General features: G+C 34.5%; 4 protein-coding genes and 1 long non-coding RNA gene across 6 annotated transcripts; 4 read left to right on the forward strand and 1 right to left on the reverse strand.

The window, feature by feature from the left end:
- The first annotated feature begins 35 nt into the window (after positions 1 to 35).
- LOC132195167 (proclotting enzyme-like) lies at positions 36 to 2,628 on the forward strand. 2 transcript variants are annotated; one of them, XM_059616983.1, is made up of 14 exons: positions 36 to 108; positions 226 to 373; positions 436 to 613; positions 674 to 837; positions 906 to 1,004; positions 1,065 to 1,201; positions 1,256 to 1,415; positions 1,479 to 1,612; positions 1,668 to 1,868; positions 1,924 to 1,959; positions 2,041 to 2,164; positions 2,223 to 2,311; positions 2,371 to 2,386; positions 2,451 to 2,628. In XM_059616983.1, the coding sequence occupies exons 1-14, from the start codon at positions 64 to 66 to the stop codon at positions 2,510 to 2,512; spliced, it is 1,593 nt and encodes a 530-aa protein (XP_059472966.1). In that variant the 5' UTR covers positions 36 to 63; the 3' UTR covers positions 2,513 to 2,628. The 2 variants fall into 2 exon arrangements, with proteins under 2 accessions (XP_059472966.1, XP_059472967.1); XM_059616984.1 differs by lacking the exon at positions 1,924 to 1,959 and having other exon boundaries at positions 1,668 to 1,745.
- Positions 2,629 to 3,263: 635 nt separating this feature from the next.
- Positions 3,264 to 4,980, forward strand: LOC132195496 (brachyurin-like). The gene is made up of 8 exons (XM_059617516.1): positions 3,264 to 3,306; positions 3,372 to 3,549; positions 3,635 to 3,798; positions 4,052 to 4,150; positions 4,213 to 4,352; positions 4,405 to 4,561; positions 4,632 to 4,726; positions 4,774 to 4,980. The coding sequence occupies exons 1-8, from the start codon at positions 3,264 to 3,266 to the stop codon at positions 4,978 to 4,980; spliced, it is 1,083 nt and encodes a 360-aa protein (XP_059473499.1).
- A 32-nt stretch (positions 4,981 to 5,012) lies between these two features.
- On the forward strand, positions 5,013 to 5,629 carry LOC132195510 (uncharacterized). Its single transcript, XR_009441649.1, has 4 exons — positions 5,013 to 5,143; positions 5,210 to 5,410; positions 5,488 to 5,523; positions 5,577 to 5,629. It is a non-coding gene; the product is annotated as an uncharacterized LOC132195510 (long non-coding RNA).
- A 2,961-nt stretch (positions 5,630 to 8,590) lies between these two features.
- Positions 8,591 to 11,627, forward strand: LOC132195165 (transmembrane protease serine 9-like). The gene is made up of 14 exons (XM_059616980.1): positions 8,591 to 8,691; positions 8,789 to 8,927; positions 8,977 to 9,151; positions 9,200 to 9,363; positions 9,414 to 9,509; positions 9,564 to 9,694; positions 10,103 to 10,271; positions 10,327 to 10,472; positions 10,567 to 10,767; positions 10,825 to 10,860; positions 10,924 to 11,047; positions 11,100 to 11,191; positions 11,253 to 11,268; positions 11,317 to 11,627. The coding sequence occupies exons 1-14, from the start codon at positions 8,650 to 8,652 to the stop codon at positions 11,475 to 11,477; spliced, it is 1,692 nt and encodes a 563-aa protein (XP_059472963.1). The 5' UTR covers positions 8,591 to 8,649; the 3' UTR covers positions 11,478 to 11,627.
- Positions 11,628 to 12,683: 1,056 nt separating this feature from the next.
- Positions 12,684 to 14,196, reverse strand: LOC132195386 (uncharacterized). The gene is made up of 9 exons (XM_059617338.1): positions 14,060 to 14,196; positions 13,920 to 14,009; positions 13,770 to 13,866; positions 13,573 to 13,670; positions 13,473 to 13,508; positions 13,297 to 13,417; positions 13,141 to 13,241; positions 13,057 to 13,090; positions 12,684 to 12,999 (listed from the first exon to the last, which is right to left on the reverse strand). The coding sequence occupies exons 1-9, from the start codon at positions 14,138 to 14,140 to the stop codon at positions 12,764 to 12,766; spliced, it is 894 nt and encodes a 297-aa protein (XP_059473321.1). The 5' UTR covers positions 14,141 to 14,196; the 3' UTR covers positions 12,684 to 12,763.
- Positions 14,197 to 14,344: the final 148 nt, after the last annotated feature.

Consider the following 14,344-nt stretch of genomic DNA (forward strand, 5'->3'; position numbering starts at 1 on the left):
ACGTGTTTGCGTCAGCACTTTTCGTTTTGAGGTAAGGAAAATTAGTGCAGTGAATTTTAGAAAATGCACGTAGCAGCTTTTCTTCTTCAGTGCGGCGTTTTTGCTCTGGTGAGACTCGGAGAAATCAAAATTTAATAGCATAAATATTTTTTTTCTAATTTTCTGCGTGTATTTTTTTTTTTTAATTGATGATCATTTAATAATTACATTTTTCAATTCGGTTAGGTGGTCGCAAGTGAAGAAAATGATTTCGTTTTAATCCAAAGAAGCCTTCCAAAGACGTCGCAAAATTTTTTTAACAAAACCGAGCTGCATATCATAGCCCAATCTCTGATCCCAAAAGAAGATCCAAATGCAAAACCAATTCACCAGCGTATTATTTAATTCCCTACGTTTTTCCATATTTTTTTTTTTTAATTTTGGCAAATATTTCAGCATCTGGAGCTGGAAAAGTAAGCAATTTAACCATATTCAGCTACATCATTGGAGGAATAAAAGCCGTCGAGGGCCAGTTTCCGTGGCAAGCTTACATTATCATCGACAACAGTTTCTTGTGCGGTGGATCATTAATAATGCCGAGCTGGATAATGACCGCTGCTCACTGTTTACATGGGCATTTATTAAATGACAATAACAAATGAGCATTTATTAAAATTCAAATTAATCACTATAGAACTGCATATGAAGTCACGCTTGGTTCCATAGACAGGTCTAAAAATCCCACGGGCTCGGTTACGTTGCAAACGACACAAAAAATCGTCCATGAAAATTACCACGACTACAACTTGAATAACGATATTGGACTTTTGAAACTGCCATCTAGTATAGAATTATCAGGTAGGCAAATAATTAAACGTGATTTTATGGCTCGCTCATAGTAATAAATTTCGAAAAATATTTTTCAGATGTCATTAATGTGGTGAAGCTACCGTCTCTCTCCGATGGCAGTAAAACATTCGAGGGAGCGACAATAACTGTCAGCGGATTCGGAAAGTTCACTGAAAGTAATGAAGTGCATTTTCTGATATATTGCATGTGGATTGAAAAATCAAAATATTCAACAGCCTCAGCGCCCAGTAAGAGCTTAAACTATGTCGAATTGCCTATCATATCGAGCGAGACATGCGTTGGGTATTACGGAAGCGATATTGTGACCAGTGCGACCATCTGCACTCTAATAACCCCAAAATCGACTTGCTCGGTTCAAAAATTAAAATGTAATTTATCTTTGTTTTTAAATTTGACGTATTTGAAGGGAGATAGCGGAGGACCCATGGTCTACAAGGATGGCTCGAACACATTCAAGCAAATTGGAATTGTTTCTTTTGGTTCTTCGGACGGGTGCCTACAAGGCCCATCTGGTTTTACTCGAGTTACCTCATACTTAGGATGGCTATCTGAAAAAATTGGCCAGGGTATTTTTTTAAAAATTTGGCACGCACAATTGAACACAATTCAATTAAAAAAAAAAAATGAAGATGTTTCAGGCAGTAATGAAACTGAAAGCGCAACAACAGCAGTTCCTCTTGCAGGAACAGCATCGACTACAACCATAACAACCACAAAAACACCTGCAACAAAGCCATCAAATTGCGCAAAAGCGAATTTTTCAGTAAGCCTTGTATTTTGTATTTTTGAAGTTTTCCAAAACAGGATATTAATTTCAGAAATTGAGATTGACGTGCTGCATGACGCAACCAGTAAAAGAGGCGGTGGTTATGACAAAAGGCGAGAAATTTTGCAAAGTAAATGCGAACGCGTTAAAAGCATTCAATGAATTCACGCTCAACAAATATCAAAATATTAAAAATAATAACAACATCGATTTCAACGATCCTAAAGTTCAACGCAGTCTTGCTAAGAGTGCTGTAATGACACACACAAAATTATAAAGAAATCGAAATACTTGATTAAATTTTCCAGTGCTTTGTAAATTGCTACTTGGGAGCTCAGCAAGTGGTGTGTTGCAAAATTGAATTCATTCAAACAAAATTAAAAAAGATTTAAAACGTTTTAAATAATATAATTGACACATTCCAGTTCACCTCGGGTAATATTGAGGCTATGAAACTCAAGAGTTTCCTGACAAAAAACCAAGTTCTTGATTCATGGATAACATTAACTGAGAGTGCTGTTGACTATTGTCTTGAAAAATTTTACAGTGGTATAATTTGAAAGAATTATTATTGGGGTCTCATTTTACCAACTTTATTAATTTTCAGGCGCATCCATAATATTCAAAAGTGGCAACTTTAATTGTGATGGCAGAATGCTAATTGTCGTTCAATGCGTTCAGCAAAAACTGGCTCAGGTAATATGCTTTAAATTTGATAAAGAATTAATTTTTTTTAAATGAGATTCTGTTAACAGGATTGCCCTCAGAGATGTAAGATGTGCATACAAATCAAGCAATGAAAAGCTTACTATAATTTTTCCTGAAAAAAAAATAGATCCTGGAGGAAAGTGTCCTGCAAATTACATGCTATTTGACAGTTGCGGACATATATTTTAGACACGGGCATACTAACTAAACAAAGAGGAATGGAAACTAGGCAAATTAAGTTTTAAGATACTTCGTCATTTAAAGAAAAGAAAAAATTGAAAATGAACATTGATATTAAACATAAAAAATCGGCTAAAAAATTATCGCAGTTCTTTATTTTTCCTGTTATTCTTAAATTTTATACCTCCAGCCTGGCTTTAAAATGCAAAATGGTAATGTATGTAGGAACGAAGGGAAAAGGAAGAAGGGGAACGCTTTCTCTTGTCAAAAGTAAGCTTCGGCGAGTTTTCATATCGTGCGCATGCAAGCCACGCAGAAAAAAATGAGAATAAATTTAAGAGTTCTTAAATTTGCAGCGCATTGTTGGAATGACCATGCAAAAGACTGTTACAACAATGAAGTTTTTGACCATTGCTTTCATCTTTCTTTTCCAGGTATGAAACAAAAAACATCAACCATCATTTGGAACAGAATGCACTCTGATGAATTAAAAAAAAAAAATAGTTACACAAATTTATTATTTTACAAAACAGTCTCTCTAGTTTTTTAATGATAGCATAATATAAACAAATTTTTTCAATTTAAAAAAAGGATAACTCACTTTAATGCAATCGGATGCATGTATTTTCAGATTTTTTGTGTTGCAACGTCAAGCAGTTCGAAATTGAATAGATATAAATCTATGTCAAAAACCTTTCCACGGGGTTATTCTAGCAACAAGAACTACACCAAAGTGCAGTGGAAAAGAGTTGAAAAGAGGATGAAGCTGAAAATAGACGAAGGAGCGAAAAACATCACACAACGTGAATTTAACCCTTACTCGATGGTAGACATCTTTTTTTAAATTGAATAATTTTCTTCAATAAAGCTCACAACGCTGGGAAATTGGGTAGCCATGTATCTGGCCAAATAATCGGCGGCAGTGCAGCGTTTCGTGGCCAGTTCCCCTGGCAAGTGTACATAGTAATTGACAATAATTATTTGTGCGGCGGCTCATTGATTTTGACTGAATGGATTTTAACTGCCGCTCACTGTGTCTACAACAGGTATTCAATTTTTTCTTAATATTTAATTCGTAATTGTATGATTAGACGATAAAAAAGTAAATTAAAATATTTTACTTGTTATTAGGAATAATTTTGTCGTTACTCTCGGCGCAATAGATCGTAAAGTCAACTTGGCAGGCTCAATAACCATGTCCACAAATTCTAAGTTTGTCCACGAAAATTACAAAACTTCCAACTTGAACAATGACATTGCCATGCTCAAGTTGCCCTCGGCAGTTACAACAAATGGTAGGAATATCGCACATTTTTCGGGAAAAGAGGTCAGCCTTAACGACCAATTTATGCAATCAGTTTAAAATAAAGTTATGCTTTGAACAGCAAGGAGCATTCTTAAATTGCATAAGATAAGATACGCGTCCTTCTGTGTCATGGCAACGCGGGCTAAAATTTGGGGAGCATGTTTTTTTTTAAATGTGCTTTCTTTTTTTTATATATATTCAACAAATAATTTTCTTTTTTTTAAATGAAAAAAAAATTCTAGACTTTATCCAAGTGGCAAAATTGCCAGAGACAACCGACGGCATCAAAACCTTTGAAGGAGTAACTGTCACTACCAGTGGCTTTGGCAAAACTGCTGACGGTGAAAGAAAACAAGAAAAAACACATTTATTTTTCAACTGGTTTCCCTCAATCAATTAATAGGTTCTTCAAGTAGTCAATATTTGAACTACGTGGACTTGGAAGTTATTTCCAACGTAGCTTGTTTGCAGTATTACAGATCGGATATTGTAATAAGTTCCACTCTTTGCACAAAGTCGGGAACATCAAAATCTACTTGCAGCGTAATAGTTTTTTTTAATTATAATTTTTTTATAATCGAATTTTCATATCCAGGGTGATAGTGGAGGGCCTCTTGTCTACAAAGAAAATGACGTTTACAAATTAATCGGCATTGTTTCATTCGGTCCGTCTTCTGGTTGTCTATCTGGACCTTCTGGCTTTGTACGAGTGGCCTCTTTTTTACAATGGATGTCTAGTAAAATTGGAAAAGGTGAAATTTTCACATCTAATTTATTTAAAAAAAAAATTAAAATTTACTTTGTCCTGTTTTTTTTTTTTAGATATCAGTGCAGAAGTGACAGTAACCATGCCTATCACTTTTTCTGACACTGTGATGTCCACAACTTTAATGGCAGAGATGAATAGCACAGAGTCTGTCACATTCCCTGATTTAAGCTCCTCGTCAACGCCAATTCTTTCAAGCATATCAACACCTTTCACAACAACACCTTTAACTTCGGCAACGCCAACATCTTCCAGCTCCGAAACACATTTGAGCTCATCAACACCCACACCTTTGGACTCATCAACATCAACATCAACACCCTTAGGATCCGCAACGCCAACATCTTCAAGCACCGAAACACAAAAAACGTTGAGCTCTTCACTACCAACACCTTCAAGCTCTGAAACATCTTCAATTTCATCAACACCATTGCCCCTGAGCACCTCAACGTCAACACCTTTGAGCTCCTCAACAACTAGTGCTATTACTCAAAACACACCTTCAACCAGTTTAGACACATCATTAGCACCTACAGAACTACCCAACTGTGCATCGGAAAATTTTGCTGTAAGAACAACAGTCTCAAATAAATACAGTGATCCAAAGCAATTAATATAATAATAAATTTTACAGGATATGAGATCATCTTGTTGTTTGTTGGAACCGGTTAAAAACTTAGTAAACATCGCAAAAGGTGAAAGGACTTGCAATTGGAACTCGAGCCTTTTAGGTTCCTTCAATAATTACACTTTAAATAAGCTTCAAAACAAGACATTGAACAACTTGGTTATTTTTTCTTCAAATCAAGTCCAGCGCACTTTAGTCGATAATGCAGTGAGTCAGTTTTTTTTAAAAATAAAATTCAATTGCCTTGAACGCATGTAACTAATAACAAATAAATTTTTTTGCAGTGTTTTGTGAATTGCTTCTTGAAATCAAAATCTGTGGTTTGTTGGAAGGAAGACGTAGACTCTTTGTAAACAAATTTTTTTTTCTCTAGATGAACAAAAAAGGCACTGTCGCCCTTAATGATTTGAAGCGCTTCTTGAGCAACCAGCAAAGCAGCAATTGGAAAACAATCATAGAACTGGCAACTAACGAATGCTATTCCAAATTTTACACTGTAGGCAAGTGCAATAATTATTACAGAATGAGCGATTCATGAATGGGAAAGAGACGCTTATTTGTTGATAATAATACATTCTTGCTGTATAAATGAGCCTCAGAAAATTTTCAAATGTTCAATACCTAAATAATTGCTGCTTTTACCAGACTCTTCACAAATACCATACTTTAAAGTCGGATCGAATAATTGCGATGGTAGGCTGATGATATTAATGCAATGCGTCCAGAAAAAATTATTAGAGGTAAACTGACGAAGATGCAAGTGCCTGATCAATTTAATGTTTTTTATCACTTAAAAATTAATAGGGCTGCACCGTAAAAGGTACAAAATTTAGTTAAATGCATTTAATGGAGAAAATATCCATATATTTAAAATTATTTTTTAGCTTCCAGCAGTTCATGCACGGAAAAATACACAATGCTTGGCAAGTGTCCGCTTGTGACGGGGTTCAACCAACGATTTTGAATAATTGCGTTTTATTGCACACACATATATTGAATAATTATTTAGTGACCCCCATCGGTAAGAATTATAGGGGCTCCTTTTTTTAAGTCTATTAATTTTTAAAACCAGAAAGAAAAAACAACTGCAAGGAAATCAATTTAATATTCTTTTTTAAAATGGATTTTAATTAAATTTTATCATGATTTTGAAATTTTATGTTCCTGTCAAAACGTGATCATCTTCAAATCATAAAATTAAATCCCCTTGAAATGAATCTGTAACAATACTTGTACTCACCAATTTATCCGTTCACATTTCAGCCCCAAAGCAGCACCTTTTTCTGTCCTCTTTGTCGATGATATGCACATCTGTTCACAAATAAATAATACTTATGATATGTTTCAATAAAAAAATTAAGTTTAACTCACATTTCAATCTGCATTGTTGGTCGGCTCGGCGAAGAAGCCACACAATCTCTTCACGTTCACTGATAAACTGAAAAATATAGGTGATCAATCTCCGATTCGATCACAGATGACTGCGGCAAAACAAACTGGAGTCTGGTCTGGAGACATCCCGGCCTCTTTTTCTGATGCTCCCCCCACCCCTAGTCGTGTTTTCGTTTATCCTCCCTTGCTCTTGCTTGCACCAGCAGCACAAAACATGTTTTAGCAGGTCGAAGATACAAATAATGGTGATTCAATTTGACGCGGTTTGGTGCGTTTTTTTTAATCGAGTGTGTGATGTTTTGCTGAGGTGCGTGTGTGTGTGTTTAGTGTCTGCGTAATTTTTTTCCGGTGTTCGCGTGTATCGTCGAAATCTAGATAAACATTTTAACTTTTCAATCAAGAACTGGTAAAACTGGTTGAGGATTAATTAACTCGGAGATTGACAACGATTCCCTGAAAAGGCGTTTAATGACGGAGGGGTGACGGGACAATAATTGCGGATTACAAGTTTTTTGTTCCTGTGGGCCATGTGGTAAGTACCAAGCATGCCGAATTTTCAGAATCCGTACGTTTTTAATCTGGCGAAACTGCTTTTTGAGTTGTCACTGTTGTCAGTTGATGCTTAATGTGTACTTTACAGCTTTTCACGCTACAGTAATAATTAGGCCACTTTAATTTTTGGATAAATTTATATGCACCAAATTTTGGTGCAAGATTTCTGCCCAAAAGCTTATTTGCTCCAAATTATTTTCACGCCTTGGTTACTACAATTTTAATTATTGTAAGTAATGCATAATTTTTAAAAAAAATTCAATTGTTACTTTTAAATTCTATTTTTCCCTCCAAGGAAATACAAATAGTCAAAATTGGAATCACCCAGATTTGTTTTTGTTCCCAATATTTGCTACAAGCAAGCTGGATTTTTTTAACCATTAAGCGCAAATCAAATTTGTAAACTGACTACGAGAGAATTGCTTATTCCTGTGTTTAAACCAAAATTAAGGAAACTTTCTATACATATTGCATGATTTTAAATCAGTTGTTTTGATAATTGCACTTTATGTAAAAGTATTGCTATTTATTTCCGTGAATTACACAATTACAGCCAGCTTTTTCTTAATAGATTTTTTGTGTGTGCAACATAAATTAAAGCAGTGCAGCAATAAAAAGTTAAATAAAAACTTGACTTTGGAATGGGAAATTGTATTGTACATTTTTTTAATAGGTGCTACTTTATTTATAAATTAATATTATTGTTTATTTTACTCAAGTTGATTAATTTGATAATTTTGAATGGGAAAATTAGCAGAAAGGGTAACTAGCAGAGGTGTGCTAAATTTTGATTTGGTTTAATGAAAGTTTATTTAGCTCGGAAACTAATAAGATTACATACATTTCATAGAAGATTCAAATCACTTATAAATCACTTAAAAAAAATATGCATTTTTAATATTTTTCACTACAGTTCCACATATTTGTTTTCTCTTTGGAGTTATTATTAGCAAGATATATTTTTCGTATCTTCTTAAAAGAACATTTTACAATTTTTTTCAGTTCATCAGGCACAATCGTGATGCAGCTGAAAGCCGCTTTGCGATTGATTTTTTTTGCATTTTTTTTTTTTAATTTTATATTCACATTTTAACTGTTATAATGTTTAATGTTCTTGACATTTCACATACGGAATTTCATTTGAAAAATAATGGAGCAACTCAATATTAATAATTTTAATAATAATCACCAAAATATTTGACTCCAGCTTTTGTTTCATGTTCAGCAAATCAAGTTTTTTAAGTTTTAAATTTTATTGGAGCCTCATTATATAAACTGGACGCAATTTAACTAACTAATTATCAAGTTACAATTATTTTGTAATGTGAAAAAACATTGTACGTCACTACTGTCGCGGCCTCGCCGAATTCCGTTTGTCGTCAAAGGATGCCGGAAAACTTCGACACAGGAAAAGCGGACGTGATGCATCGTCCTCTCGTTTCCCAGCTGAAATCCGGTGAAAACAGGGCTTTGGTAAAACCACGTATCATTAGCGAATCACGATGCGAACTGCAACTTTTGCATCAGCGAGCATAATTATCCAAGTAAGTCCGACACAAAACAGCCAAAATAGGCGATGACACATTTTAAATTAGTCTTCTTCTTTATCCTTTGTGTTTGATCACAAATCCACATCATTAGTTGGCTGCCCTCGTTATTGCCGGCGATGCTTTGACCTTCAAATATCGCTCCTTTCCCAAAACCCAGATCCAGAAATCATCATGGCCGGCCAGTATGCCAAAAATTCCCGCTGGCACCAAAACCAAAACTGTGCCCCAGCGTAAGTCGTAAAAAAGATAAAACAATCAATTTTATTTTGGAATAATTAGCTGCTGGCTCGGGGCTGCTTTCAAAACGCTTTATTGAAAAGCAAATTGTGGGAGGCAGTAGCGCGTCCTTGGGTCAATTTCCTTGGCAAGCCTTCTTGGGCATTGAGAGCAGTTATCTTTGCGGCGCGTCTCTCATCACAACTATGTGGGTCCTCAGCGCTGCTCATTGCCACGGGTAAAATTAAAAAAACTATATAACCTGGATTTAAAATTTGATTTAAAGTTCGTACTATGTGGTGACCCTTGGCTCAATTTCACGGTCGACGCCATCATCCGGAGCCGTCAGTTTGAACACCGCCATCAGTTATGTTCACGAGGGATACGACGATAACAATTTAAACAATGACATTATGCTCATCAGACTCCCTTCAAATGTTACCTTGACAGGTTTTTTTATTATTAATTTAAATACGCAAGTAAATGAAATATTATCAAAGACACGATCAGGACGGTGTCTTTACCACCAAATACTGCTGGGTCGTTTGCCGGAGAATTGGCCACAATTAGCGGTTTTGGAAAAACGAGTGATGCAGGTGACCAAAGCTGCTCATAAATATAAATCGCTTTTTATCACCTAAAAAACGCAGCGGGCCCAAGCGCAACGTTGAATTTTGTGGACATGACGATTTTAAATAACACACAAAGTGCAGTTTATTATGGGGACTACATCATTGGTACAACTATTTGCGCCCAACAACCCACTAAATCCACTTGCCAGGTATATTGTAAAAGTTATTTTCCCCACGTTTAGCATGGAATTTAAAAAAACTAAACAAAAGATCATTTAAAAAAAATCACATTTCCTTCACATTACATAATTAATTTTTGAGATATTGTAATATAAATTATATTTTTTTCCAACTTCTCGAGTCCAAGTTTTGCTACATATTTACCTAAACCGCGGCTGGCTTACGAGCTTAGTACTGACGTGGCTACGATCCATGCCATGACCTAATTTACTAAACTGACATAAACGACCTAAATAATGGTTTTATTGTTAGAAAATTTTGAAAGATTTAAAAACCACATATTTTTATAATTTTTCAAAGCAGAGATACTCAATTTCTCATAATAAATTTTTATTTGTATCTCTAATAGTTAAAAAGCTTTTGCGACCATTATTTAGGGAGATAGCGGTGGGCCTCTGGTTTTGAAAAATAGCGACGGCGTTTGGATGCAAATCGGAATTGTTTCGTTCGGATCGTCCTCTGGATGTTTAGCGGCCCCATCATGTTTTTCAAGGGTTTCTTCATATATTGACTGGATATCACAAAAAATCAGCAGCGACAGCGACGGTAGTCGTTCTATTTACTAATTCTGAAATTTAAATTGAAATATTACAAAATTTAGGCTCCTCTACTAGTACAACTAGTGCGGTTGGCACAGATTCAACGTCAAGCAGCACAATAACCACCAAAACCACCAAAACTTCAACAAAGAAAACCACCACCACGCAAGCGCCTAAACTGCTTAATTGCGCCGACAAAGATTTCTCTGTGCGTTTAACTTTAACTTGTGCCAAAAATTTTAATTATTAAAACTTTTTACAAAATATATTAAATAATTAAATTATTTTTGGTTTAAATCTAGGATATGGGCAAGTGTTGCAATCCACGCACTAAAGAATTTGCGCAAGTGAAGGGAGACTCGGCTTTGAAGGCCTGTAAAGGAAACGCTGCATCACTGAACATAATAAACAAATATGTTTTGAACAAGTTCCAACGCCCAAAGTTCAGCAACGCTATTAATTTCAGCGACCCGAAACTGCAACAGGCATTCGGGCAGGAAGCTGTAATTGATTGAAAAATTAATCATATTGAATTCATTTACAAAGACCAATGGTTATAGTGCTTTTTGAATTGCTATCTGGGAAATAAGAGCATAGTATGACGCATCAGAAAATCTCGCGACAAAACGTTTTCTTGTGATATTATGAAAATTCAACAGATTCAAAATAACGTGCTTGATCGTAATGCCTTCCTGCAAGATTTAATACTAAAAGGTCAAGATAATCAGGATTGGATTTCAATTTTAAACGCAACTAGTTCTAACTGCTTTGATATTGTTGACGGTATATTTGTCATTTTACTTTAAACGAAACTTTGAAGAAAAAAAAATCTTAGGACTTGGAGCGCTCACTTTCAAGCAGGGCAAAAAAACTTGCGATGGAACCGCCGTGGTAGCTTTGCAGTGCATCCAATATTTCATAATTGACGTACTGATTTTTAATAAAATTAAATTTGTTCTCATTAATTTTTAATCTTAATTCTTCACAGCTGTGTCCTGATTTTGGTATTTTAAATTTCTCCTTTATGAATTTTATGACTGTCTCTAATTTAGGTAATGCTTGTTCCAAGAAGTACACATTCTTCGATACTTGTGCGCAAAACAATATTTTCGGCACGTCCGCTTCCACGCAAAAAATGAGGCAAAATATCATAGCGGCAGCTTCTTCACTACACAACTCCCATTTTGGGAATTCCAGAACATCGGGCCGATAGGAACCAAAATGCTTTCATAATTTTGCTTTATTCCAACTATGATTGGCTCAGAAAGGAGTTTAAACTTTTAATATTATATAAATTTAAACTAATTGGCACTCAAACGAACAACAAAAATATTATTAATTGAACCTCAAAAAATAAAAAATTCTCTTCCATTAGAAATGATTTTATGAGTTTTTCAGCAATATTTCAAGTAGGACTTTATTTAATTATTGATTTTTAATTAATTAAATTGTTTTATTTTCTTCATTGACCAAAATGTGAACAACTACAAATTTAATTTACCTGTACTATTGAAACTTAGAGTTCTTGAAACTGTGGGGGGATTCAAATAATGTATCAATATTTTATATTTATTATGTACGTCCTTTTGCAGTTTCACACTTTTTAAAAAAGGTTGCCTGAACAATAATGTTTAGACAACCTGGGCGACAGTCGTGTTATGCGAGTTGCATATCACCAACTCTAAACAACGCAGCCCGTACACATTTAATGAAAGCAGCATTAAAAATTGTTGAAACTTCAATTCATATTTAAGAAAATTAACAGATACTTTAATTTAGGCATAGGTAATTCATATAAATTATCAAATTTTTTAGCTTTCAGTGAAATAGAAGAACCGGTTCAATTTTCTCAAATAATTTAATTGCAACTTTAATTGACTTTACCGACCACATTTAAATAATTTGAATTTCACTTTGCATCTCTGCAAAAGTATTCTAGTTTAATTGTTTTTTTCTATTTTTTTTTTTTTTTTTGCTATTAAAGTTCAAGCTCAATTAAAAAATACTTAAATTAAATGAGCCAAGGCTATTGCGCATTTTTTTTGTTTTCTTAAAACTGAATTGCCTTCCAATTTTCTCGACAATTAACTCCTCGCTCGTAAATTATGTCGGCAAGTTAATTACCCTCAGAAAGTTTTCTTTCCTCATTTAAATGATAAAAGGTAGTGTTTCCTCTTAAAAATGATAAGAAACACCTCTTTTTTTTAAATGTTTTCTGTAAATAATGACATGGTTTGCTGGAAAGGTTCGTTGTACTCTTGAAAAGTAGACACGTGTATCCTTATTTTTCCTTCAAAGTTCTCCTCAGAAGCGTTTTGTTATTTTTTATGTTTTAAATTTTAATCACAGCGAGTTTTGGAATTGAATTTTTCTCAAATTAGATACTGATTTTTATTAAACATTGCAAATAGTGTGCTATTGTTTTTTTTACGTGAAATGAAATTAAATTTACAAAATAAAATAGAAAATGATTATACAATATAAATTAGTTATCTCCAATCATCCCATCATCACGGCTGGCAACTTCTTCTCCGGTTCAAGTTCCCACGAGCCTCCTCTCTGGCCAATAAAACCAAACCTCCGCCGCTTCTGGCCTGGCCTAGCATTTGAAAGGCCCATCATATTCCCAATGTGTTGACGTATGAAATCGGGAAACTTTCCTTCAATCGCCTCGGTGGTGAGTGTAAATGGGTCGCATTTTGCCAAGAATTCTCTATTCTTTTCACACGTTCCATCTACAAGAAAACCTGTTGTTTTTTTTTTTTATTTAAATCAGCATTTAATTTCCGCACCTTTGTTGCTCCCCTTTGCTGACTCTGGACATTCCTATAAAAACAGAAAATTATATTTAAAGATTTAAGCAAAAAAAAATGTACCAAAATAAAGTATCTTCTCAAACACGACATAGTGACGGTTGCATCAGCTTTGCAGACGTTTTCTTTGTTTCCAGAGGCTGCAGTCGAATATATTCTTTTTCCTTTTATTTCTCCCATATTTTATTTTTTTTTTTTAATTATAAAGAGTCATAACACCTTGAAGTTCTGATGAACAATTCTCGACTGCTGTCTCAACAATTTTCTTCCAGTCGTCACTTGAATTTTTAAGTAGTTTCTCTTTGATTGCTTCAAAATCCAAATCTCCGTTCAAGTTAATCTTTGAAAAATTAGATTGTAAAAAATGATTGTGATAATTAAAGTAATAAATTTACATAGCCTTGACTTCTCAAAATGCATTCAGAGGCGCACTGGAAATGAGAAAAAAAATCTTTTTGCTTGCCAGTATTCTAAAAAAACTAAACATTTTCACACCAGTGGGCCTTTTTCCATTGCTAATTTCACTGCTTCTCCGCCAACGTTTTCCCTAACAGACGTTTGCAGCTTTCCAAAGCTTTGCAGAGCCTTTGGTGCTATTTATGCAGTAGAAATTTTATTTATTGTCAAAAGTTATTTTTCTTTTTTAAATATTTGTTTGTATAAAATGGAGTCATAAAAAGACAGTAGCTTACATAATCCTCCTCCCATGCCAGCCCCAAATCCTCCAACACAACTTCGCAGCGTTTCTTTTTCAATCAGCCTGGGTACTTTGCAGCAGCTATCTGGATCCTTTTTTTCAAAAGTAAATTTAATAAATTCATCTCGCAACCATGAGAACAAACTGTCAACATTTGAGGACCGCACGGTTTCGCCTTGCTTTGGGAAGTAATTTCCTTTTTACTCTCGGCATCTCGGTCTCTTTCGCTGGAATCCTGTTTTACCAAATAAATTAGCATTTTCGTAACAATTTCCTTAATCCTACCTCGGATTTGGTTTTGGTGGTTTCTAGGGAAAGAACTAAAATAAATAGCAATATTTTCAAAAACTGTATAAATCGCGACATGGCGCCTAAACAGCTGTTTCAAAACACTAAAAGCGAATATTATGGCGAGCAACAATAAATCAGAGTCGTTGGATGTGAAAACGAAAACGCTTTTTCCTGATTGAGGTTTTTAGGTCAGACTATATTGTGCTGCCATTTAATTAATTTCCAAGCAACTGACAATACACTTTAAATTTGAAACTACCATTAACCATAATTATATTT

Source organism: Neocloeon triangulifer, unplaced genomic scaffold (assembly GCF_031216515.1).
Source record: "Neocloeon triangulifer isolate White Clay Creek 2 clone unplaced genomic scaffold, ASM3121651v1 ptg000009l, whole genome shotgun sequence".
In the NCBI taxonomy this organism is placed as follows: domain Eukaryota; kingdom Metazoa; phylum Arthropoda; class Insecta; order Ephemeroptera; family Baetidae; genus Neocloeon; species Neocloeon triangulifer.